Source organism: Monomorium pharaonis, chromosome 8, assembly GCF_013373865.1.
Source record: "Monomorium pharaonis isolate MP-MQ-018 chromosome 8, ASM1337386v2, whole genome shotgun sequence".
NCBI lineage: Eukaryota > Metazoa > Arthropoda > Insecta > Hymenoptera > Formicidae > Monomorium > Monomorium pharaonis.
This window is the reverse complement of record NC_050474.1, coordinates 8,220,120-8,247,543: the sequence shown is the minus strand read 5'-3', so window position 1 is coordinate 8,247,543 and position 27,424 is coordinate 8,220,120. Positions and strand designations below refer to the sequence as shown.

Genomic DNA, 27,424 nt, shown 5'->3' with positions numbered 1-27,424 from the left:
TGATGGCCTTAACCCTCGTGGTCGTCGTCGTGCAGTCTCTGCGGTCCGTCGCTTCGCGTCGAGTCCTGCGCTATTTGCATTCGCGTTTCTTTTAAAGTAATTTTTGAAAACGATGAGTAAAATAATTTTTGGAAATCCGTAGTGAATGAATAAACAGTAAACCTGTAATTTTTATTGTGTAATTATCAATTGAGTGTAATTAGTAAAAGCGAGAAAGTTTGAATGTGTCGCGTATCTTTAACAATCATCTCTGATGATTGTTCATAAGCATGAAGATTGGCTACGCTGCTACAAGGTGAGTGAACAGGTGTGTGAGTAATTAAATGAGAGAGTGTATGAGTGTTTGTGCGTCAGACGCTGCAACCAGCTGATTGCTACACGCGATGTGTGTATGTATGCCGTGCTTGTGTAAAAAAGAGAAAAAGAGAGAGAGAGAGAAAGTGTGTGCGAGCGTGTGTATGAACGTATGTCCTCCTCCTCCCCCTCTCTCTCTCTCTCTCTCACTCTCTCGCGCTCTCTTATAGAAACACGGCATACACACACATCGCGTGTAAGTAGCAATCAGCTGGTTGCAGCGTTCGACCGCCGGCGATCCAAAACAACTTTGAATTATTACAATGATTCTAAAAAACACGTATTCCTAACATAATTCCGAGACAATCTTTTCTTTACCAAAATTTTATTTAAAGCATAATTTTATGTTATAAGATAAAATAGCGACTTACGCGGTGGTAATCACCGGTCAGCTGGCGCGGATAGTCAGCCGCGCCCGCGTTACGCTCGTGACGCGCCGCCCCTGCCTGCCTTCTGTACTCGACGCGTAATTCGTTAACTATTTTGGCTTATAACTCTAAAACTACGCTTCAAATAAAATTTTGGTAAAGGAAAAATCGTTTTAGAATTGCGTCAGGAATACGTTATTTTACGGACCTAATGTTATTCTGAATGACCCTGTCAAATAATTGTCTATATTTTAAATTATTCCCGAAGTACTTCTAGACAAAGAATTTTATTTTTGCATATTAAGAGGATGCTAAACTGCCCATCAAACTTGATTGAGGTCGATAATGCAGAGTCATTATTTATCCTTGTTCATGAAAAAATTTGCTTTAAAATACAAGTTATATAGCTTATACTTACAAATAAATGGTGTCTCGCAGTTTGGAATAGAAGGAATAAGACTATATTTGTCAAATTACGTTTACAAGCCGTAAAAAAACATATTTATGTGATCAAAAATTTTATTCATTTAAGCGCATTTATTTTTAAAATATCTTTTTTGTACGACTTGTAATCGTAATTTGACGATTATAATCTTATTCCTCAATCTATTCCAAACCCGGGAACACCATTCATTTGTACGTAAGCTACATAACTTGTATTTTGAAGCAAATAGTTTTATGAACAAATAAACTTTAAAAAATTTTTTGCATTTTTGGTCTTTATCTAATCGTCCCTGGGTTCATTTGTGTACGTACTTTAAAAGTGTAAAAGGATTATCAATTCTGTAAATTCAATTCAAAATTAAGTGATTAAACAGAATGTCGGTAAAACACACGGCTTTAGCATCCTCTTAAGCCAGCGGTAATTGTTCAGTTTAGAAGACCTACTTTTTAAAATCAATAAAATTATGCTCATTCAACGGGTTTTTGCACGAAATGAAAGAATCTAGCAGAAAAAAAGCGTCGCTCTGCCTCATTTAGCGAAATATTAATCGTTAAAGTTGACTACTCACCAGGTTAGAATCCCCCCCCCTTTTTTTTAAGAAAGTTTAATGTGCCAAATCTCAGGTGGATATGCGACACGTATGACTTTTGTCCTTGGAGGGACAATATCCTGCCACTCTCGTTTTGTAATTTTTCAAATGATTTTTATAGCCTGATGTGGTGGATTCAGATTTTAAACGCTCTGCTGTTTTTCAGTATCGCTCATGATACCACCAGTGATGGGAACTCGCGAGATATTTCTCGCGCACGCGCATCTAAGCAACAGCGGCGCAGCGCATTAACGTATATATTTAGTGGTACTGTAAAGGTCCTAATATTCATCGATAAAAGAATGTGAAAAATATTGTAAAGAGAAAAGTTTTTATTAATATTTTATATTAAAACAAAATCCCACTTATGAACAATAATAAATTTTATTTATTTAATATATTTTTTTGTAACAATTATAGCCGATTTATTACATAAATATCAACATTTATTATAAGAAACTTGTAAAAATCTTATTAGCATTTTTGCACTAAAATTGAACATAATAAATATGGTGCATTAAAACAACATATAATAAAAATAAAATACAGCCACTTATACGCATGTTTGGACCCTTGTAGGCACCCGATATAGTACCTACAACCGTCACTGAAAAAGTACTGATACGTCACCTCACGCATGCGCACAAACGCGCCTGCCGCGCGGAATATCTCGCGAGTTCCCATCACTGGATACCACATGATACTTAGCTTTTCCCAAAGAGGATCAGATAGAGTGGAAGCTGCCATAAGAGCACAAGTGTCCGAGTTTCAGAGCTATCTACCAGCTCGGAGGCCTTCCTAATAAATCCCCCCACTCTTCAATAGCGCCAAAATTAAAATCTTGAGATTTAGTAAAATTATTAATAAAATAAAAAAAGAAAAATTAAATTATTTAAATAATAATAACATTGAGTTATATATATTTTGTTATTTATTTAAACAATATGACGTATTACAAAATATGTACAATTATCGGAATATAGAAATTAGTGGATTAGATTCTAAGGGTGGGGTCCCATGGAGCGGATTATGCGGAAGCGGAACGAGCGGATCACCAATCACAGGACCGTTTCGACGGAATCTTTAAAAGAGTTCTATCAGAATGATCCCGCGATTGGTGATCCGCTCGTTCCGCTTCCGCATAATCCGCTTCATGGGACCGCACCCTAAGGGTGACGTCCCATGGCGCGTATTGCGATACGCGCGTATTAAACTCTGCAATCAATCACAGATATTCCGCTGCTTTCAGTACGCCGAAATATGTCTCTTATGTCCCATGAAGTGGATTACGCGGAAGCGGAACGAGCGGATCACCAGTCATGGGACTGTTTCAACAGAATTTTTAAAAAGGTTCTATTAGAACGATCCCGTGATTAGTGATCCGCTGATTCTGCTTCCGCGTAATCCGCTCCATGGGACATAAGAGCCACATTTCAGCGTATCGAACATACACACACACAAGCATGCGTGGCCATTTCCAACCTTTTCGTGCCCATAAAAAGTACACAAAAGGTGACAAGAAGGAGTAGCACGCGTAGTACTCATAAATCTGAAGAGGTTATAGTAAAAAGAAGTAAATATATACACCGCCCAGTGCACACGCCATGTAACAATATATGACTGTGCATATGTATGTGTGCGATCCGCTCGATTATGAATTTTCGCGAATCGTCAACGTATCAAAAACGGCGGATCGTCTGTCATTGGTCGAAATTTAATACGCCCGATACGCGCGTATCGCAATACGCGCCATGGGACGTCACCCTTAGAATCTTATTAAGATATGATTTAGACAGTTACTGATGTAGATATTGAATAGAATAGGGCTCAGCACCGATCCCTGCGGAAGGCCTTTACCTATCAGACGTCGAGAAATAAATTGTCCTGACTCGTAGAAATCAACTGATCTAGGTTTAAGAAAATTTAAAAAGAAGGCTTTATATCCATCAGGCATTCTCAATCGATTCAGATTGTCAAATAACATCTGAGGTATAATATTATCGTATGCTCCCTCGATATCAAGAAAGAGGGCACCAACCATTTCTCCCTTCATAAATGCTTTGTAGATATCAATATTAAGGATGGATGGACAATCATCTCCAGAGCGGCCTCTTCTGAAGCCGCACTGGGATGTAGAAAGTAAAATTTCCAATTCAATGAATCTATCGAATTTTTTATTAATTAGTTTTTCGAAAATCTTCAATGTGGATGAGGCTAGAGAAATCGGCCTGTATCCGTTGTTGAAAGGTTTCGGAATCAACCTTATATCGTATTTCTTCCACGAGGAAGGAAACGAACCATCTATAATTATAGTATTGAAAGAATGAAGTAAAATCCTCAAAGCGGAAGAAGGCAACTCTTTGAGAAGACGATTATCCAGAAGATCCGGACCAGCCGCAGATCCAATCCTAGAAGCCTTGATCGCATCACATAGCTCATAAAACTGGAATGGTTCGTCAAACAATGAGATTGAATTGCACTGTTGTATATTCGAAAAAGGGGAATCGCACCAATGAGGAGCCACCTTGTTAATAACCGTTTCAATTTTTTCAAGTCTAGAAATATTAAAGTGATCCTTTGATTGAAAAAAAGCGCTATTCTTAAACTTATTAATGGTATTCCAAAATGTATTTGAATTGAGATTATGTCCTATTGCCTCGACAAAATTTTTGAAATTTTGTGATTTTTTCTTTGAAATCAATTTTCTTGCTGCATTAGAAGCTTCTCGATATGCAAGTAGGTTTAATCTATTTGGATGATTCTTTAATGTCCTAAAGGCTTTAAGTCTGTCAGCGACCGCCATAGAACACTCAGTATCCCACCAAGGCTGATTAGAGATACCCTTAGAGATAACTGGTCTATAAAAGTTCCATTTGCTCGACGTATTATCAAAAAACTTAACATTACCCTCTTTGTCCGAGGACCTGATACCCGCCTTATAAGCGCAATTAATAACACCTGAATACCATAAGTCATATATTTCACTGCCTACCAAATCTGGTAATTCAGTAAGGCCCGGTTCCACAACTCATGGTTAACTGCTAACGGGAGATTAATCGACTACCTATCTTTCTCTATATTATTATCTAAGGAGAGACAGAAAATCTATTAACCTCCCGTTAGCAGTTAATCGTGAGTTGTGGAACCGGGCCTTATACTACTAAAATACTCATCACAAAATCTTGAGAATAAAAGTTTATCAAAATGTTTATATATTAATTTGGGACGATTATATGCATAATTCTGAGTATTACTACTGGTATTAATGTTGATTACAATAGGTATGTGATCACTCCCGAGTGATTCCTCTAACAAAGACCAAAAACAGTGAGAATCAAAATGAGATGAAACCAGAGACAAGTCTGGTACGCTATGGTGATTAGAATTAGCTGAGACTCTTGTGGGTGAACCATCGTTTAAATAAACAAAATCAGATAAATGAATGATTTCATTAAGAGCATTTCCACAAGAATTGGTTAATGAAGAACCCCAACTTGCATGCTGAGTGTTAAGGTCCCCACAGATCAAGAGAGGATATTGAGAGCAGATTTGAGATAGATAATTTAATAGAAATTTCCATTTAGCTTTATTAGTATTATTACTGGGCGGGTTATAAATTGATGTGATAAACAAAAAGATATCTTTTAATTTTATCTTAATCATAACAATATCAATATTAAAAGAATGCGGAGTAAAGATATCAATACGAATAGGATCCCAAGATCTTTTGCATATGATGGCGACCCCTCCACCAGTTGTATTATTTAATCGATCAACTCTAAAAGTAGCAAAATGTCTAAAGTTGAAATAATCTTCAGTTTTTAACCAAGTCTCTTGTAAACACACTATATCATAACTCAAGATTAAATTAGACATTTCAGCAAACTTTCCATGCAAAACACGGCAGTTCCATTGCAGGACTTTTAGACTCATAATATATTGGAAGAAGGACTTGATCGAGACTAAAGACCACTTAACGAATTATATAATCACTAAAAAAAAAACTAAAAGATAAAATAATAATTATACAAATTTATAAGTTGATTAATTATAGTTTTAAATACAGAGTTATGATTAATATAATGCTTAAAGTTTAATGTTATAAATATAGTTGAGAATTTCAGCTTTTATGTCAGAAAAGCTTTTATTTTCTTTCAGTAACATATATATATCGTTTAATATAATTCCCACTAAGGGTTGACTTCTAGGGTCTTGAGAAATTTCCTGTGAGTTATATAAATTTAATTTATTCAAAATAGATCCCTCCTCCAAACTGGAAACGGATCCTTCAAAATTAGCAGACAGAGCTTCTCGATGTGGATATGAATTAAACGACTCAGGATTATGAGAGCTATCCGGCATATCCGTATTAATATTTAATAAAGAGTCTTTACTCCAAGGAGGCTGTTTTTGACTTTTAGATTTTAGGTTATCCAGTTTAACAGAGCCAATGATTGGTTCACTGTTCATACGGATTCGTTTAGACTTATGTTTTATTTTATTGAAAGGTATATCAATGATATTGACCGAGTCATTAATAGTTGTGTATTTTTTAGCCAAACTTTCTAGTTGCATTTGGGGTTCGTGATTTATTTTTGTTTTTATGGTGGATCGACCAGAACCCACAAGGGACCAACCCTTAAAAGCGGAAGATTTAAATACATTTTGTGCCATCAATGGTGATGTAATATTCTTAATTTTCAATAGTTTAATTGCATTTCTTCTATCCGTATTGCAAAATGCCATGTTTGTATTAATAATCTAAAATTTCGCAAATACCGGGCAATTAATATCGAATGAATGGTGATTCCCCTTACAGTTAGTACATCTAACTGTTATGCTATAACAAGTTTCGGATTTATGAGCTTCATCGCATCTGCTACAGGTGGGGGTCCCTCTGCAAGCATAAGCAGTGACCCTACCTAGAGCAGATGAGACATTTCCTAACTCTATTAATAAATGGACTGACCGAGCATTTAACTCTCCAAATACAAATATACTCCGGTAATAAGGTATCCTCAAACCAGACCTTAATTGAGTGTGTATCAGTGAGAGATTCATGATTCAATGGGTCTCTTGTTTTAAGTCTTTCTATCTTATAAATCTTAACCGGCTCGCCCTGCAATTCCATCCAAAATTTCCTATATTGATAATTCAATGTTAACATTTCTGACTACACCTATTCTATATATACAATGGTTGGAAATGTAAGCAATTGAATCTTTAAAAAGATCAGGGGAAGCTTCCACCATCTTATTAGCTTCGATATATGAAGTAAAAATTATCTTAATAATATTTCTCCCGAGTCTCTTAATTTCTTTAACATAATTAAATTTAGAACACAATAACCTACCAAGACTCATAGAGTGCAAGTTTCCCAAATTGGACTCGCAATTATCTGAAACGCCTTCCATGTGGACCATGAAAAGTGGTAGACTATTTGAGGAATATTTATTATTACATCTTTGTGAATTGATAAACTGAGAACGCACTGACAGATGCTTATGTCCCAGAGAAGATCCAACAGGAATAGTCTGAGAAAGGAGCGGAGCTTTACCCTTCGGATCAACAGACTGAGAGTCCCGAGGCATATCTACAGATTGCACTAACAAGAGGACCTTATGGGTCATGGGTCATCGATTTTTTTCATACTTATAAGATTTAAAGATCAGTACCCGGACATCAATTTCCTAAAGCAGTACGATGCGCTTCTCAAAAATACTCGAGAAAATCGATTTTGAAGATTTCCGATATCTTTAAGTACAGAAAATTTTGACCTATCGTCAGAGTCGCTCGTAGCCGAGCGCACAGAGCTCTAGTTTAGTAAGCGCGAAGTCGCTGGTTCGATTCTCGCTCTGCCCCCATTTTTTTTTTAATAAGTCAATGGAGTTTTTTTTAAATCCTATATCTTAACATTTATCAAATTGAAATGCTAATTAATTATTAAATATTTATTCGTTATTTTTTAAATAAAAATTAACAACTTTTTATTTTTAATTACCACTTGCTTGAAAATGCGAATATTTATAATAAATTAAAATTTGGTACAAAAATGGAAAACGTCTTATTGCTAAATGCAAAAATATGTACAAATAATATTCAGTTATTTTATCGCTTACATTTTACGCTGTATTTTTAACACGTTAGTCGGAGTTTACAAGTCGAGTTTATTGTAAGTCGATCCTGGTCGATCCTCATGCTTTCGCATCTAATCGTGAACAAAGAACAGCCTTGCAAAAAGTGGAAGAAGTAAAGGTTCCGAGAGAGCAGATGCTGTGCTATTCGTACTTTACCGTTAAATAAAAATAAAGGGATGTTAATTTTTATTTAAAAAATAACAAATAAATATTTAATAATTAATTAGCATTTCAATTTGATAAATGTTAAGATATACAATTTTAAAAAAACTACATTGACTTATTAAAAAAAAATTGGGACCAGCGAGAATCGAACCAGCAACTCCGCGCTTACGAAACTAGAGCTCTGTGCGCTCGGCTACGAGCTGCTCTAACAATACGTCAAAATTTTCTGTACTTAAAGATATCGGAAATCTTCAAAATCGATTTTCTCGAGTATTTTTGAGAAGCGCATCGTACTGCTTTAAGAAATTGAAGTCCGGGTATTGATCTTCAAATCCTATAAGTATGAAAAAAATCGATGACCCATGACCCGTAAGGTCCCCTTGTAAGTCTGATGGAACCGGTCCCGAGTTGATTGAGAGTGGAGAGGGAAGGGAAGTAGTATCACCCAAACCTGTCGGTGCCAATGACTGTATTAGATGTCGGGATATTCTGTGATTGTATTTGAATCGGATTAGATTCATTTATTGTGGATTCATAGGATTCAGCGAACATCTCTCCCACCAAAGGACTACTGTCCGGAGAGACTTCAGAGTGCGGTCTCTTTGTGACAGTTAGTTGATTATTGGATTTCACACTTTTATCAGAATTCTGATTTTTATCCTTTTTCTTATTTTTATTAGGCATTGTAAATATATTTTAATTTATAACATGATAAACTCTTATCTGAAATTTAATTTAATAAACTCGATCAATATAAAAGAGCAATAATAAAATTACAAGCTATATTAGAAATTGATTCTTAAAACTTTGTAGAATATAAATCACAGAATAAACTATTTCACCAAATTTAATTCACCGAAGTGGTGGAACTATAATTCAGTATCCGAGTAGCAACCAAATAAGGGACATTAAGCTCAATAATTCCATCAAATGTGAAAAGCACACCAATATAATTTGAAATATAACAAAAACAACAGACGCCAAAATATATAGCGTGAAAAGATTGCTTTCACAAACCAAATATTCTTTTATAAGGGCCACATGTGCAAAATTGATCCTTTATCGAATCCTTAATTAGTATTACACATAATATTTAGTTTGTTTCAGATCAAAATCCTTTTGAAATTCGTTATTTCAATTAATAATAAGGAATAATAAAAATCACAGCAAAAATATCAAACATACACAAAGATATTATCTTATAATTAAGGAGAAACTCTTAATTAAGGAGTAGAATATACGCTTAAATTTAACTCATTAAATCAGGTAATCTTCAACTCAGTATCCAAATTAATACCAAGCAAGGAATAACAGAATTGAAGGCTCCAACAGATGTGAATAAAGTAATAAAATAATTTGAAATAGTATACAAAATATAGTATCAGAAATTATATAGAAGGAATGTTGGGCCTCATCAATAATAGAAACTTCCAACAACAAAGATCAAGTGTAAATACTTCAAGGACAGCCGTGTTTATCACAATGGAATGCCATTGAAAGCAATATATCCGGTGAAAATTAAGTAAGATAAATAGTGAGATAGAATACTTACAGGGAATATAATTATTTGCTTAACCTATATTAATAATTAATTGAAAAGTTACAGGTTATCTAGATTATCCACACAAATTCTATCCTAATAATTATATCTAATCAAATCATTAACTGCAGGAGAATCATACATCCCAGGAAAGAAAAATATATTTTGAAATACTAAGCCTTATAATTACAATTGTGACAATAATTCTCGTGTTCTTGTGAAGCTAGAGTTACTCTAATATCGATGCCAAGTAATTAATGCATGAAAAATTTCAATATAATAGGCGATATATATATCAAGCATATAATGAAATTGAACAATGATATGTATTGTCTCAATAAGCCCGATATAACAAATCCATCAAAAGCCAAAAGAAATAGTGCCACAAGATCAGATAATCAAATACTTCAAAAATCTCGTAAGCGAGAGAAAATGCAAAAAATAAGCAAGTCGAGCTTTTATTTCGAACTTACCACTCGATCCCAGGATAATTATTCAGTTTAGGCACTGGTATTCAAATATCGATGTAGTTGTGCTTATTCGATTTTGCTTCAAACGAACGAATCTAACAGAAAAAAGCGTCGCTCTGCTCTGGGAAGCGAGATATTAATCGCTAAAGTTGACTAATATTCAGGTTATGAAACCTGTCATACCGACGCAATGTAATGACTTGAGCATGCGCAGCGATCATAGCTCTAGTTTACACCAAGCACTTGATACGCGTATCAAATAGTGAATTTAAGCTGATCAGCCAATGATTAAACACATTCACTAGTTATTTACTATTTGATACACGTACCAAGTGCTCGGTGTAAACTAGAGTATTTTCTCACGCTTTTAGTCACAAGCGCATGCTCTGTTTAGCACAAGTCATGGTAAAAATGCGCGAATTTCAAATGTCTATATACATATTTTTACGAGCATCTCGTTTTACGTGGAAAGTCGCAAACCCATGTGGTGCAAAGAATGCTTTATGCACGCACACACACACACACACACACACACACACACGGGGGGGGTGCAAGGGGGACCTTCGGCCCCCCTCCCGCACCCACCCCGTCCAAGTCGCTAACCCATGTGGACTTTACTTTGCTTGCAATGTACATAGGCTTAGTTTACATCGTCAAAACCTTAGTACGCGTATTAAGTTTGGTGCGCACCAAAGCCTTAGTACGGGCGCGTTTACATCGAATGTACTAAGCATGTACTGTGAAAAATATAATACAAATTTAATTCATGTTGATGTCTCCTACTAAGACCCCAGACAGCACATGTAGATTATGAGAACGATAATAGGATATTGCGAAAGTATATTGCAATATTTGTATAATATTAGAGATACGTCTGTGATATGGCGAGTATATACTCATAACGTACTATGTCCGCGTTGCCTTATCCCATAGAATTTCGCTGGCAGTTTATGAGAATATACCGAATATATCTTAAGAATGTTATACGTATGTCTAAAGTATATCTTCAGTATATTCACAATATGTCTACAGTATGTTCACATTATATGGGCTCATGCATAATGAGAGGAATAAGGAACAAGGAATTAAACATACAGAATTAGCAAGAAGAAATAAGAAGAGGAATTAATCATTTCGCACATCAGGAAGCTATCGCAAAAAATGAAGCGTAATATCTGTTGAATACGCTGGGGTGCTTTGGGAAATTATGCTCAGATAATTGTAGGTTATAACCTAAATAATATATGTATATATACAATATATATATATTATTATAGTTTACGTTACTATATTATATCTTATGTACATACCAGAGTTATCTGGGCGTAATTCCTGAGAAAACCACGTTGTCCGTGAGTTCGTGTTCGCACGTTCACACCCTACACTTCACCACGTGTCTGCATCACACGGCAGACTAAAATGCGTAACGTTACAGATCATAAATAGCGTTGACATTCACTTTCGATATTACGCGGATATTTTGGAAATATGTGATAGATATACATGAGATATATCATAGGATATTTTACGGATGTTTTGAGTATATTAGATATAATCTCAGTATATTCAGTAGGAATTGCGAAGTTCAGTCGCTATATTCTAAGTTTATCTTGAGGATATATCAAAATGACATTCTACTGAGACGTTATATGAATGTTTTACGTATATTCGGTATGATCACAGTACATTACGTATGAGAGTATAATATTCGTACGATATCTGGTGCTGTCTGGGACATTTTCACACCGGTTTTTAGATTTTAGCACTGAGGTTATGCTCAATTGCTAAATTCTCTCTAAAATGCGTTTTATGCGTTTACATCGACATTTGTATTACTTGGTACGCGTATCAGTTTAGTACGATACTCCTACTTGATACGCTCGTACCAAATTGATCCGGCAGCGTTTACATCGTGCGTACTAAATATTTAGTACGAATTTGATACGAATATGGTACCTGATACGCGTATCAAATGGACGATGTAAACTAAGCCATAGGCAACCCATGTATATTGCAAGCAAAGTATAAGGCCACATGGGTTAGCGACTTGGACGGGGTGGGTGCGGGAAAGGGGCCGAAGGCCCCCCTTGCACCCCCCCCGTGTGTATGTGTGTGGTGTGTGTGTGTGTGTGTGTGCATAAGGCATTCTCTGCACCACATGGGTTTGCGACTTTCCACCTTGCGTAGAGGTTTTGCTAATCTTTACAGTCTTTATTATTTTTAGTATATGTAGACTCATTTATTATTAGTTACTATTAAAATACAAGAAAGTCGTTAAAAGTATACATACATTTTAAATTCGCGCCTTTATTTCATGCACATATGACCACCGAGCATGCGTATATGGCCGCAAAGCATGTACATATGACTGTAGAGCATGCGCACATGGCCGCGTAGAGTGTTCGTGTCGCTACATTTCGTCGATATGACAGATTTCTTAACCTGAATATTCGACAACTTTAACGATTATTTCGCTTTCCGAGGCAAAGCGACGCTTTTTTTTGCCAGATTCGTTCGTTTGAAGCAAAACTGCATCGAATAAGCACAACTACATCAATATTTGAATACCAGTGCCTAAACTGAATAATTACCTAGATTTCAATTTCATTTTTTTTTTATTATCAATATAAAATACAACCTTTAGGAACTAGCCCATGTGGTTTACAAAAGGTCGGATGATTTGTCTTATTCAACGCTGTACAAAGGTGTTTAAAGCTAGATGTAAAGCGCGTAACGCCCTATGGCCGGTATTCATAGTCAAATCTTATTTTAAGATCATCTCAAGTAATGTCTTAAGATGCTAATACGGCTCTGTGATTGGTTGATAGCATCTTAAGACTGTACTTAAGATGATCTTAAATATAAGATCCGACTATGAATACCGGCCTTATGTTAAGATTCTTACCATTAACTGTGTAATATGTATAGAGTGAACTAATTCTAGGTGACGCCGATGAGTGGCGTTTGTGTATTTGTCGACCATGGGTGTTTACGATAATGGCTTAATTTACATCGTCAAAACCTTGGTACGCGTATTAAGTTTGGTGCGCACCAAAGCCTTAGTACGGGCGCGTTTACATCGAATGTACTAAGCATGTACTGTGAAAAATATAATACAAATTTAATTCATGTTGATGTCTCCTACTAAAGGTTGGTTTATAATAGCCGTAACCGTTAACTTAGGCCGGTGCCGTAAAAGTTGAAAGATAGGAAACCCGTACTACCGTTTATAATAGTTGGCCGTAATCTGTTATTTTTGGCCGTAACCGAAAAGTTGACTCAACTTTATCTTTACCGGCCTACGGCCAGTGAAAGCAACGGAAAAGAATTGAAATCCATCAAGGGAGTCGAAAGCACATAACCTTTTGACATACAACATACGTGATATAGTGGTCTATTAAAAAAAAAAAGTAATAGTGATGAATGTACAAATAAATGACGCGGATTTAATTTTGTGGGTCGAACAATTTCGGCATTTATACGACAAGAAAGAAAAAGATTATAAGAACAAAAATGTCGTAGAAAACTCTTGGCAATTTATTGGTAACAAATTGAATGCATCAAGTGAGTATATTACAATGTATTTGATAAATATTAATTATTATAGAAATACTAACATGAAAGTTTTTCCTAAATTTCTGTTCGTTTTGTATACACAAATAAAAAGTTAGGTTATTTTGTTAGAGAAGATATAGAAAGTTTGAATTGTGATAAATGACTGGTTTTCAATCACATTTATAACATTTTCAATTAAAATTTAAAAAGATAAGTTAGAGAGTCCACATTTGTTATTGTTTTTTTTTTAATAATATACATTATACGAATTAATAACTGTCGTAGGCTCTCTAGCTACTTATCTTTTTAAATTTAAATTAATTGAGCCTTTTCAACATATTTTTTTGTCCTTTTCAATTAGTTGAAGTACGTTGAATATATATGTCTCATATAAAGTTACATAAATACAGATGTACATACTTGATGGAATGAGTATTAAATAATTATAATTGTTATTTAGGTTCTGAATGTAGAGATCGCTGGATTGCCTTGCGGAATCGATTTTCAAAAGAACGATGCAAATTAATACGATCAGGATCAGGAGCATCGGATCAGAAAGAATGGCCATTAATGAAAAATTTGGCATTTTTACACGAATGTGTAAAACGACGGAAGACATTTAGTAACGTCGAGTCACCATGCAAAGACACTGAAGATTCTTCATGTTCTATGCTATCAAATGATTCCTATGCCAAAGATTCTCAAAATTTGGCTCAAAAGCATAATGCTGTTGAAGAATTAGATTATGAAGATGTTCAGTACCTTGATGAAACACCAAATGAATATGTGGAATATCTGGACGAACAAACTGGTTTGCAATTTTATTTTAAAATTTTGTAATTTTCTTTACGTCTTTGGTTTTATAGATACTATTATAATAAACACTTTCGGTTGTAGCAATTATAAATGTTTTACGTTGCAATGTATAGTTTCGTAGAGTGATTTTATACTGATGATTGATTCTTCAAATTATACTAATTTACTCTCTTTAAATATTAAAATAATTTGTTTCAATTATAAACATAGTAATAATACATTAAAAATAGTACTAATTCAATTTTCAGGTACACATAAGGATTTTGACGACGTATCGATGGACGAGACTTCACAAGAAACCATAAACCGCACTTCAAGAGAAACTACTCAATCACCTGCAGCAAAACGCTCGCGCTCCAGATCTACTACTCCGAGTGACAAAGGTTCCTCAAATAAAGCATCTTTCCAAGCCAAAATGGATGAAGCCGTAGATATTTTTCAAAAATTTGTAACTGAAAGAAACACTTTGACTGCGGAAGATAATTCCTTGAAAAACTTTTGTAACTCAATATATGCTGACTTGAAAAATTTAGACAACAGACAATTGATACATTGCAAAATAGAAATCATGCAAGTAATTGCCAAATATTTAGAGTAATACATATATAATGTAATATAAAAATAAATCGTTTTATCCTAAACTTGTTTTGTACAATTTTTATTTGCTAATCTAAGTATAATTTTTATTCATTAGTTTCGTGCTCTCGTCTTTATCGATGTCACTCCGGTCTGGATCCTCTTGAAATATGTGCCCACTGCCAAGGAACTGCTCCTTCATGCGAAAGATAATGTGCCATTCTGTCACGTAGAGCAATCATTGATCTTGATGGATTATTCGCACCCATGCGTCCTATTCTTTGAAAACTATTATCAATTTGTTCTTTTCGAAATAAGCCTTCTGTAATATGACCATTTCCTTGAGCAGTGTCAGAAAAATTTGAAGGGCAATACACTAGCTGTTCGGCATCTTTTTCAGAAATGCGCAGAAAATTATGTAAACATATTGTGGCAGCGGTAATCCTTTCTATATTATCAACTTCGCCAATGATATTATTTCGCAAGATTCTCCACCTCGATGCTAAAATGCCAAATGAATTTTCTATTGTTCTCCTTGCTCTTGATAATCGGTAATTGAAGATTTGTTTTTCTTGATTTAAATTCTTTCCTGGATAAGGTCTTAGAATATATGGTTTTAGAGGAAAAGCCTCATCTCCAACAAAATAGTATGGAAAATCTATATCTGTGTTCGGTAATGGTGTGTTTGCTGGTAACTTTATCTTACCGGATTCCAATCCTCGGCCGAAGACTGACTCCAAGAATACTCCACCATCACTTTGCGAGCCATATGCTCCAATGTCTACAAGTGTGAATATGTAGTCAGCATCACAAACAGCCATGAGGACGATGCTGAATGTTTTTTTATAATTAAAAAAAGCAGTTCCTGATTTTTTGGGTGCCTGAATTGTTATATGTTTCCCATCGATTGCACCGCAACAGTTAGGGAGATTCCATTGTCTGTAAAATTCGTCCGCTTTCTTTTTCCATTCTTCGACTGTTGGTTGTTTGCAATATATGGAACTAAGAACATTCCATATTACTTCACAAGTTTCCTTGACTATTACAGATACAGTAGTTTTTCCAATCAAAAAGGACCATGCAACTACTTGCATACTGCAGCCTTGAGACAAATAGCTGCAATAATATAAATTATACATTATTCTTTACATCGAAACTAATATATATATAATTCTGTACAAGATATTATAAAAATTAGAAGATTTTATCACTTACAATAATGTAATAACTAGCCTATGTTCCGGACTTATAGGCTCACGTCTGCTCCACTTTATTAATTTGTGTCGTATAAGTCCTAACAATTTGTAGAAATTGGTCTGCGACATTCTTGTATATTTAATAAATTGTTCATTATCTACTGTCGCCATGTCTTTAAATAAATTATGAAAATGTCCTGTGTCCTTCCTTTTTTGATTAATTGGGCGTACACTCCAACGGCGTTTTCTCCTTATTTTTTTAACCAACGGTGCGTCTTCATATGCAGTGTATGCCAGCCCCAGAATTGATAAAAACATTCCACACACAATAATTTCAGATAAATCCATTGTTTTTATGTTCGACAAATCCATTATTTTAATTTAAATTTATTTATATAAAAAAATATAACTTTTACAGGGTTATGCGTTTTACGGTGTGACTGCGACCGTAACTATTATAAACGCCCCCGACTGAACTATTATAAACGCCCCTTTTACAGATTACGGTAACGGCCTCTACGGCACCGGCCTAAGTTAACGGTTACGGCTATTATAAACCAACCTTAAGACCCCAGACAGCACATGTAGATTATGAGAACGATAATAGGATATTGCGAAAGTATATTGCAATATTTGTATAATATTAGAGATACGTCTGTGATATGGCGAGTATATACTCATAACGTACTATGTCCGCGTTGCCTTATCCCATAGAATTTCGCTGGCAGTTTATGAGAATATACCGAATATATCTTAAGAATGTTATACGTATGTCTAAAGTATATCTTCAGTATATTCACAATATGTCTACAGTATGTTCACATTATATGGGCTCATGCATAATGAGAGGAATAAGGAACAAGGAATTAAACATACAGAATTAGCAAGAAGAAATAAGAAGAGGAATTAATCATTTCGCACATCAGGAAGCTATCGCAAAAAATGAAGCGTAATATCTGTTGAATACGCTGGGGTGCTTTGGGAAATTATGCTCAGATAATTGTAGGTTATAACCTAAATAATATATGTATATATACAATATATATATATTATTATAGTTTACGTTACTATATTATATCTTATGTACATACCAGAGTTATCTGGGCGTAATTCCTGAGAAAACCACGTTGTCCGTGAGTTCGTGTTCGCACGTTCACACCCTACACTTCACCACGTGTCTGCATCACACGGCAGACTAAAATGCGTAACGTTACAGGGCCCCTATTCTTGAATTCATTCGCAAGAGAAACGTATTCGCAAATTCTGTTCTTACAGAAAAGTTAAAAATTTATTGGCTATCGTATGGCTTTCAACCAATAAACTTGCAACTTTTCTGTTAGAGCGGGTATTTGCGCATACGTTTTCTTGCGAATGAATTCAAGAATAGGGGCCCAGATCATAAATAGCGTTGACATTCACTTTCGATATTACGCGGATATTTTGGAAATATGTGATAGATATACATGAGATATATCATAGGATATTTTACGGATGTTTTGAGTATATTAGATATAATCTCAGTATATTCAGTAGGAATTGCGAAGTTCAGTCGCTATATTCTAAGTTTATCTTGAGGATATATCAAAATGACATTCTACTGAGACGTTATATGAATGTTTTACGTATATTCGGTATGATCACAGTACATTACGTATGAGAGTATAATATTCGTACGATATCTGGTGCTGTCTGGGACATTTTCACACCGGTTTTTAGATTTTAGCACTGAGGTTATGCTCAATTGCTAAATTCTCTCTAAAATGCGTTTTATGCGTTTACATCGACATTTGTATCACTTGGTACGCGTATCAGTTTAGTACGATACTCCTACTTGATACGTTCGTACCAAATTGATCCGGCAGCGTTTACATCGTGCGTACTAAATATTTAGTACGAATTTGATACGAATATGGTACCTGATACGCGTATCAAATGCACGATGTAAACTAAGCCAATGGCTATCCGAGTAATTTTCTCTAGGACCGAAATATATGATAAGCACAACCATCTACTATCATCATGATTCGTGACAACTCAATGCTGTCCGGTATAGCCAAATCATCACGAGCAAGTTGCGAGTTGCGAGTTCCGTGAGTTTGTAGCAGGTAACCTAAAAAGTACGACATAAATAATTTGATTATTACAATTAAAAATAATCTGTTTTTAATGTATGGTAAGATTATTAACTTCATTAAAATAGTAATTATATAACACAATCATGTATTTTTAAAGTATTGTCTAAAGTAATATTAAAGAGATTATTTTATTTACAAATATTTTATTTATTAATTTGTCTATCAAGTTTCTATTATAACGTATATCTAACGCATATCTAACGTATATCTGTTTACAGTATATCTTAATTTACTATGCACTTGTATTACAAATTTAAAAAATTTATTGTAAACATTATTATTAGTTTCACATTAATGAAATATTCATGCATAATATTTATACATAAAGATATATGATTTTTTAAAATAATGATAACACCATGCAACTTATCATTAACAGTTGTTACAAGAAAGAAAAATATTTATACTTAAATTTTTATTTTACTTGTAATCTAAAAAATATTATTAATAATGATTTATTTAGTAATTTTACATAATTTATCTCATTTGTTTCAAAGTGTTAACACCATCCGTTTAATAAAAGATGACTTTTCTAATATATATGTTAGTTAATAAATAATAACATTTATTGAGAATCAATGTTTAATTAAAATATTATATTAGGTTTTGAAATAATACCGTTATGATAGAAACTTGATAGACAAAATAAATATTTGTAAATAAAATAATCTCTGATATTACTTTAGACAATACTTTAAAAATACATGATTGTGTTACATATAATTACTATTTTAAAGTTAATAATCTTATCATACATTAAAAACAGATTATTTTTAATTGTAATAATCAAATTATTTATGTCGTACTTTTTAGGTTACCTGCTACAAACTCACGGAACTCGCAACTCGCAACTTGCTCGATGATTTGGCTATACCGGACAGCATTGAGTTGTCACGAATCATGATGATAGTAGATGGTTGTGCTTATCATATATTTCGGTCCTAGAGAAAATTACTCGGATAGCCATTATCGTAAACACCCCATGTCGGCAACTTCCGCAGAAAATTTAAGTAAAGAAGCCTCTAAGACAAACAATAAAATAGAATTTTCTTTGATTACATCTCACTACCATTTAAGCTAGACTTAAAGTTTTTAGATGTCTAATTCTTATCTGCTAACAGAATAGACGAGTCTTGAAATTAAACTTTATATAGCTTAAACAAATAAGACTTAAAAATAAGATTTCTAACAAGTTTGTACATTATGATACAATGGAGATTTACAAAGATAATTACCTATAGTTATGAAATAAAATACCTATCTTTAATTATTAATTAGTTTTTTTTTTAATTTTTTTTCCTCTTTTTTTGTTGGTTTAAGTAAAAGCAGAGCTTAATGGGCTTCATAAACAAGTTGGAATGGAGCCTATAATTTTTCTAAAGCGTATAAAATTTCTGATGAAGGAAGAGACAACAGATACTCAAGCGAATATGGTCCGAAACTCAAGACCTTTGATAAATCATTTAAAAGGGTGAGTCTCTGTTCAGAGTATTTAAAGCACGACCAAAAGACATGTTCCGGAGTTTCGTACTCCCCACAATAAGGACAGTTAGGCAGGTCTACTATGAGGAAGCGAAAAAGACTGGCATGCAGAGAAGTATGTCCACTTCTTAATCTATTTATAGACGTGATAATTCTTCTCCTGAGATTATATGTGTCAAACCACGAATGGTTGCTCGCGGTCTCAAAATTTGTAAAATAATATGATCCTCGAAACTGACTTTTTTCTCGACACCATTTTTCTGACTCCTGTCGAGTGACTTTTTTCCACAAGTTCTTAGCTTCTCTTATCGGGATGTCGTTGTTTGACCTTTGCCCTGAGATACTGGCTTGCTTGGCAGCGATATCAGCTCTTTCATTTCCCGGGATACCTTTGTGACTCGGAATCCACACGAGTTTCACCGAGAAGCCCTCTTGTTTTAGGTTCCAAAGATTATCCTTTATGTCCAAAATGATGTGTGAGCTATGATTTGGTTTGAATTCAGCTTTAATAGCTGAAATAGTTGATTTCGAGTCCGAAAAAATTGTAGCAGCTTTCCATTTCTTACTCCGAATGATTCTTAAAGATTCCAGAATAGCCATGGCCTCGACACAAAAGGATGAGACAAATCCCGCGGTTCTATATACACCCAATATTTCTCCTGATCCCGATATAACTGCGAAGCCGGATGAAACAGCGTTCTCTGATGTCGACCCGTCTGTGTAAATACATTGTGTAAATTTTAATTCAGATTCAAATATTTTTAAAAATGTATTTGTGCAGTTTTTAGATTGAGCGATCTCATAGCCACTAACTTCATCCACCTCAGGGAGGAAGAAAATTGCTTCGTAATTGGAAGGATAGCATGTGGGGGTAGATCTACTTGGGAACCATTCAGCATACTTGGAAAACTCCTTATATGCTGTTAGGAGTGGAGTTCTAACTGGTGACCACGCCTGTTGGTGTGGAGTTTCACTCAATTTTCTAATTGTGTGTTTCAGCTGATGGTCATAAGAAGTGTTCATTCGTGTAATATAGTTAAGACCCAGATATTTTATTCTGTAGTAAAGAGAGGGCTCGCGTGCTTCCGTAAGAATTACATTAAGTGGAGTAGAGTTTCTATATCCCATTACAATTCTTAAAGCTCTCATTTGGAGCTTATCTAATCTATTCGAGAGATCTTGAGAGATGTTGTGTAACGGGAGCGTCCCAGATGCGCACAGTAATAAACGGACACAGCAGGCTGAGTGAAACGGACACAGACCAAATGCGCACAGAGCGAAACGGACACAGTGCAAAACGGACACAGTAACAAATGGACACAGACCAAATGCGCACAGAGCGAAACGGACACAGTGCGAAACGGACACAGACCAAATGCGCACGGACCAAATGCACACGGACCAAATGCGCACACTGCACATGCGCACTCTGCACGTGCGTACGGATCAAATGCAATCCATGTACATTGCAAGCAGAGTAAAGTCACATAGGTTAGCGACTTGGATGGGAGGGGGGCCGAAGGCCTCCCTTGCATTCCCCGTGTGTGTGTGTGTGTGTGTGTATGTGCGTGCAAAACATTCACTGCATCACATGGGTTTGCGACTTTCCGTGTATGCATTTGGTCTGTGCGCATGTGCAGTGTGCGCATTTGGTCTGTGTCCGTTTCGCACTGTGTCCGTTTCGCTCTGTGCGCATTTGGTCTGTGTCCGTTTCGCACTGTGTCCGTTTATTACTGTGTCCGTTTGGTCTGTGTCCGTTTGTTACTGTGTCCGTTTCACTCAGCTTGCTGTGTCCGTTTATTACTGTGCGCATCTGGGACTCACTCTGTGTAACAGAAAACCCCCGTATTCAATGCGAGATCTGATTAGAGCACGATAAATTCTTTTAAGAATACTTGGGTCGGACCCCCACCATTTTCGGCCCAGACATTTAATAGTTTTTTATAGAGTTTAGGCATTTTTTCTCTATTTCCAGGACATGGGCATTCCATTTTAAATTAGCTTGGAATGTTAGACCTAAAAAGGTTACTTTTGTCGTAGACAGGATCTGTAAGCCTGAAACCTCCATCGAGAAGCTTTTAATACGGGTTTTCTTAAAAACGCAAAATTGCGTTTTTTGTGGAGAAAGGGATAGTCCAATATCCCACACAGCACACTTTATCCTGAGGATATCCCAAATTATCCCAGACAGACGATCCCACGGATATCTCAATGAGTAGCTCCCGGGATATCCTATAAAAATATCTTAAAATATCGTAAAATATCTTAAGATATCATATGACGTCCCATTAATATATTTCGATATCCCCAAAAAATATCTTAAAATATTATAAGATATTGTAAGATATTCTATAATATCTTACGATATCCTATTACATCCAGATAATATTCCCAGCAAACACCAATATATAACCATTACATTGCTGCAATAAAACGGAATGTAACAGGTAATATTACATGAACGTTACATGTAACATTCCTGTTAGTTATAATTTCCTACTCATGTGATGTTGTAGTTACATAACATAAATATAGCGTAGAACTGAACTGTTATATAACTATAACCGAGATGTTTTGTAATGGCAATATAAACTATTATATTGCTGTTATAAAAAATAATTACAGTGTTGTTATATATGTACATGTATATATTTTAGCACATAATTCCCAGGAGGTTAAGTACTTAAATTAAGTTTACATAAAACAAAAAATACTTTTGAATGCAATTTCGTTGTTTTATGTAAAATTAATTTAAGAACTTGACTTCCTGAAAATTGTAAGTTCTAAAATTATAAAGGATAGATATAATTATAAAGGAAAAAGATAACATTAAAAATAGTCTTTTCAATAAACTTCTTAATATATTTAACACATATATTTATCAACAAAATAAACTTATATCTAAACAAATGTATACATATTATACTTTATGATTATTAGTAAATATATTTTAAAAATAATTTTTAAAAACATAAAAAACGAGGGAAAATAAGAGAAAAACATTAAATAAACTTCACGTAATGTTGAACTAAATTATAGCTTTGCTCCAGCTGTCAATCACAATCTCAACGTCAATCACGTCTCCTATAGTTTTATAAAATCCGAAATTGTCAGGACATGATAGTGACATGCAGGGGCTGTAATCTCTTATGTATTTTTCGTGACCAGCGTTTGTTGCGCCACCGCTGTAAGCGAACCCGCCGAACCGAACTAAAATGCAATATGGCCGCTCTTTCCCCTTTCACCTCACTCCCCTTCCCATCCATTGACCCGTACGTACACACATGCACATACATACACATTCAAATTAATATTTAATAAATTTTTTGAACTTATTTATTTTATGGAACCATTACATGTTTTTATAATAGAATTACATTCTATGTGACAGAGCACCTTATTCTCTAAATCACGTTGTTTCTCCTTCAGCTTCGACAAACGATGACCAAAGTTCAACTGATTGTAGCCTCTTTCTTACGTTCATGTGGAATCAGCTGCTTCTTCGTAACTTAGGCTGCGTTTCGATATTCACTGCCAGTACTGAAAATCTATAGTTTACGTCACATATACTGTAGATTTTCAGTACTGACAATTAATATCGGAACGCAGCCTTAGCCTGTTGCAAGTTGCAAAGGAGCAGCTGATTCCACGTGGACGTAAGAGCCTACAATCAGTTGAACTTAGGTCATCGTTTGTCGAAGCTAAGTAATGTGATCACAGATTGCTTTTTCTTGGTTGTAGCTCCCTCATCTAACTCCTCTGACAGCATCTTTATTCTATATGGTGTCGAAGGCTGGTGTACACATTGGAACAGTTACTGGTGTCTAAAAAAAAAAGTCTCTTTATACCATACCACAAATTAAATCGCAGCGAGAAAAAAGCTGTTTCTGTAAGCGGAATTGCGATTACATACCATCAGTTTTAAATTATTCCGTTCGTAAGAAATAACCTCCTTCTTCGCTCGTAAGCTTTGCTTCACTTTACTTTGCTTGTTGAACGGAACTCATTACTACGGCCATGTTGATTTTAGACGGCCATATTGCATTTTAGTTCGGTTCGGCGGGTTCGCTTACAGCGGTGGCGCAACAAACGCTGGTCACGAAAAATACATAAGAGATTACAGCCCCTGGTGACATGAGTGCAAGCGCTTCCATTTAAGTTCAGTTTTCTGTAAAAAGAAAATAATAAATAATATTATATAACGCTCACCAATACACTAATTCATATATAGAACATTAAATACGTATTTAGAATATTCGAGGATTGGTACGAATAAACCGTCATGCGCATGTACGCATCTCGCTATTTTGCACGCTGGTGCACGCGCAACCGACGCAACGCCGCAACATGATGACGTGCGCGAGGTTAGCAGCGAGTCAGTTTTTAGTTTTATGCATAATTTGCATATTTTACATCGTGAAGGAAAATACGACTGTGCTTAATTTGAAGTTTAGTCTAACACAATGGGTTGTATAATCAGATAAGTCTCACAAAATTTTTATTTTTTTGTATGGAGTAAGTATTCTGAGATAAGATTAATACTTTGTGTTATGTTTTATTTTTAGTTATATTAAAAGCAAGAAAGGAAGAAACACTTTATTTGAGATTAAAGTAGAAGAAAGAGTAGACGAGTAAGGAAAGAAAGATATAAAAGAGAGATTAACCTCACAGCTTGGAATTTACAGTGTGCCGAACAGAATATGTGGACCTTGAAGGTATCAAATAACATAATTTTACCAAAAAAGTTATAGGATGAAGTGAACAGTTTATTTTTTTGTGTGAGAAAATATCTATATTACAATCTAACTTGTTTCGAGAAAACCTTCGCAAAAGATTTAATAAAGAACAAGCAATTTGATGAGATTATCATTATTATCATATTTATTATTCGAATTTTAAAGAGAAGCAGTAAGAAATTTTATTAATACATTATTAAAAAATTGTTGGCTGTTACACCAAAATTCTCTTTCTTGTAAGCTGGTGTATGCTATTGATAAAAAATTCACCGAAGTTTGTCTCTGTTTAAGCTTAGCGAACCATTATATAAAGAATTGGCAGAGCAATTCATATCAAAAGGATTATCCAAAGGTGTACCTCCTAGTTCTTCAAGTATGTCATTATCTTATGGCAGGCTAGGTAAGAGAATAATGACAAATGTTATAATTTTATTTTAATATTGTATTGCAACTATGTGACTCTTAAAGGTATCGTACAACCATCTTTTTTAGATTACTAAAATAAATAAAAAGCGAAATCTGATCTGAAACAATTACAACAAAGTATACAGACTAATGTCACTCAACTAACCTGCCGATGATGTGGTCGCAGGCTGTAATATAGGAAATATGTTTATGAATGTCAAAGATTATCTGTAGGTCTTAGTCATTTAGTAACTGTTATGCATTTTGTGTCAGCCAGATATACGCCTCAGAATTATACTGATAAAGCTCTTAGTTACATTAAAAACTAAAAAGTAAGTATTTAAATACTCTGTTGTTCCCAAAATAATTTATTCTAATTAATACAATTCTTTTCATACATTCACAATGATCACATTCAGAATTTTTATTTATATTTTTGATTCTCTAACTTAATTGTTTGTAAATTGAGGCATATATAAGACGAAAGACTACAAAATAGGCATATATGAGACGAAAGACAAAATAAGATATTTTTATTTATAGAATAATTTAAGAATGACCAGTGAATGTGCGTATGATTATTCTGGAAATGTGCACAAAAGTGGAACTTGAGAAGGAACATTTGATTATTCCTATCTCTAATTTGCTGGGTTTTATTCTAAAAACATATAATGGCTATAATTTATTCTTACCTGTTCTAATCCTTGTGAAAATTTCTTCAACTTTTATAAACTTCAGTTATTCTTTACGTTCTTTTAAATTTTAAGAAGAACAGTTGTCCGAATGATGTAGGAATAATTGGCAGAATCCTGTAATATAAAATTAGTTTTAATATGATACGTCTTTATAAATTATATTTATAAGTTTATAACTGCCTTTATATATTGTATGATTTACACATATGCTATGTGACTTTTGCAGAAATGTATGTAAAACTAGCAGCCCGAATAATAAATTATCTTTAAATTTACTTAAGAAATACATTATTTAAATATAAAAATATGTAGTTGTGCAGATCAAAACAAGAAACATATCGCTATACATTTTGTCAATAATAGATTTGATAATATACATATCTGTTAGTTTTAACTTTAACGATAAATTTATTGCTTCGCAAGATAGAGTAGAACTTTTATCTGCCATACTTTTTTGTTCATTTTGTGCAAAAATGCATCGAATAAGCAGCGTATACAATTTTATCGAAATTGTATGATGGATCTAAATTGTATAATTATCAATGTACCGTCAATTCCACAATACATGTTGCATCGAATTAACATGTAATATCAAAAATAAAAAATATATAAAGGCGGTTATAACTTATAAATCTATATTGTTGTTGCTGACTAAACATAACCTACAAAACATGTAGGAAAGATTATAACAAGTTATCTATGATGTATATTATATATAAGAAAATTAATATATGTTAATTAAATGCAGCAACATTTTCTACACCTTTTTATATAATCTTTAATAAATGTTGACTTAAAAAACATAAAGGATTACCTGATTAAAGTCAAGTTGCAAGAAAACAACGTCTCTCTTTCGTCATTATAGCATCCACTAGGGGAAAGCGCGCCTAATGCACGAGATGTACGTTGTGCGATTGAGGTTAGAGTCTCACAAAATTCAAATTTTATAATATTTATATAACATAAGTAAAACAATTGTTGTGTAACCACGCAACATTGTGGTTACATCACTGTCCGGTTATTGTAACATACAAATAACAAAGTAATATTATAGCTTCATAACTTTGTTACATCACATATATGTAGTAAAGTTTCGTAACTATAATATAAATAAAGTGTAACGTCTGTTATATTACATGTTACTCTCACGTTATATTGCATTTATATTTGGTGTTTGCTGGGTTCCATCATATCCTTTATCTCTACAATTAATAGAGCGTAAATCAAGTGTAAAAGAAAAGTGAATTATAATATAATAAACGAGTGACAAAAGCGTTAATTAAATCTCTAAGAAACGTAAATTAAAACAGAACATAAAGAAAGTACACTTATCGAAATAATGTGGTATATATTAATAATACTAAAAAATTATAAAAAATGACATTAAAAAATTTTTTTGATTTTATACAAACAGAGCAAAAACAAACTTTTTAATAAGTTATTCCACATGCTATTTTGCACGCATATGTAAAAATGAATAAAAAACTAAAACTTCATATTTATTCATAAAAATATAATTTAACTATACATATTTCATCCTTCTGATAACATCTATTGTAATGATATGTATGCATAACAAATATGTATGCATAGACAAGAAGTGTTCATGGATTATCACGTGGCGTTAGGATGCGTACGGTCTTCGAAGTCAAGCAACGTCGGCGATGGTTGACACTTAGATGGGTGACCGTTTTTTCAGATATAGAGATTAAACATGCTTTAACGGGTACGACTGTGGCTTGGCTGAAACATGTTGTTAT

At 34.2% G+C, this 27,424-nt stretch overlaps 4 protein-coding genes across 7 annotated transcripts in view; 1 reads left to right on the top strand and 3 right to left on the bottom strand.

Moving 5' to 3' along the window:
• The window catches only part of LOC118646831 (DNA/RNA-binding protein KIN17-like), a 58,406-nt gene that overhangs the window by 28,624 nt on the left and 2,358 nt on the right, over positions 1–27,424 (bottom strand). Inside the window, exon 1 of one of the 3 annotated variants that reach the window (XM_036290566.1) lies at positions 10,072–10,311. The exons of 1 other annotated variant lie outside the window; for it this stretch is intronic. The gene's annotated coding sequence lies outside the window, so the exon portion shown is untranslated. Of the gene's footprint in view, positions 1–10,071; positions 10,312–27,424 lie in introns of those variants that run through there. One more of the 3 variants, XM_036290565.1, reaches the window with a different exon arrangement.
• On the top strand, positions 12,901–15,080 carry LOC105833466 (transcription factor Adf-1-like). The gene is made up of 3 exons (XM_012675225.3): positions 12,901–13,632; positions 14,084–14,434; positions 14,688–15,080. Exons 1-3 carry the CDS (start codon positions 13,488–13,490, stop codon positions 15,035–15,037), a joined length of 846 nt encoding a protein of 281 aa, XP_012530679.2. The 5' UTR covers positions 12,901–13,487; the 3' UTR covers positions 15,038–15,080.
• On the bottom strand, positions 15,082–16,780 carry LOC105841157 (protein ALP1-like). 2 transcript variants are annotated; one of them, XM_012688301.3, is made up of 3 exons: positions 16,231–16,780; positions 15,722–16,131; positions 15,082–15,517 (listed from the first exon to the last, which is right to left on the bottom strand). In XM_012688301.3, the coding sequence occupies exons 1-3, from the start codon at positions 16,581–16,583 to the stop codon at positions 15,159–15,161; spliced, it is 1,122 nt and encodes a 373-aa protein (XP_012543755.1). In that variant the 5' UTR covers positions 16,584–16,780; the 3' UTR covers positions 15,082–15,158. The 2 variants fall into 2 exon arrangements, with proteins under 2 accessions (XP_012543755.1, XP_012543754.1); XM_012688300.3 differs by having other exon boundaries at positions 15,082–16,131; positions 16,231–16,779.
• Positions 19,712–20,851, bottom strand: LOC118647196. Its single transcript, XM_036291589.1, has 2 exons — positions 20,710–20,851; positions 19,712–20,544 (listed from the first exon to the last, which is right to left on the bottom strand). Exons 1-2 carry the CDS (start codon positions 20,849–20,851, stop codon positions 19,712–19,714), a joined length of 975 nt encoding a protein of 324 aa, XP_036147482.1.

Excerpts from the sequence above, each read along its gene's own strand:
- LOC105833466 (XM_012675225.3), top strand. The coding sequence starts at position 13,488 with ATGAATGTACAAATAAATGACGCGGATTTAATTTTGTGGGTCGAACAA. Across the intron at positions 13,633-14,083 it reads TAACAAATTGAATGCATCAA|GTTCTGAATGTAGAGATCGC; the intron begins GTGAGTATATTA and ends ATTGTTATTTAG. Across the intron at positions 14,435-14,687 it reads ATATCTGGACGAACAAACTG|GTACACATAAGGATTTTGAC; the intron begins GTTTGCAATTTT and ends TTCAATTTTCAG.
- LOC118647196 (XM_036291589.1), bottom strand. The coding sequence starts at position 20,851 with ATGAACACTTCTTATGACCATCAGCTGAAACACACAATTAGAAAATTG. Across the intron at positions 20,545-20,709 it reads GTATGCTGAATGGTTCCCAA|ACGGGTCGACATCAGAGAAC; the intron begins GTAGATCTACCC and ends GTATTTACACAG.
- LOC105841157 (XM_012688300.3), bottom strand. The coding sequence starts at position 16,583 with ATGGATTTGTCGAACATAAAAACAATGGATTTATCTGAAATTATTGTG. Across the intron at positions 16,132-16,230 it reads AGGCTAGTTATTACATTATT|CTATTTGTCTCAAGGCTGCA; the intron begins GTAAGTGATAAA and ends ATATTATTGCAG.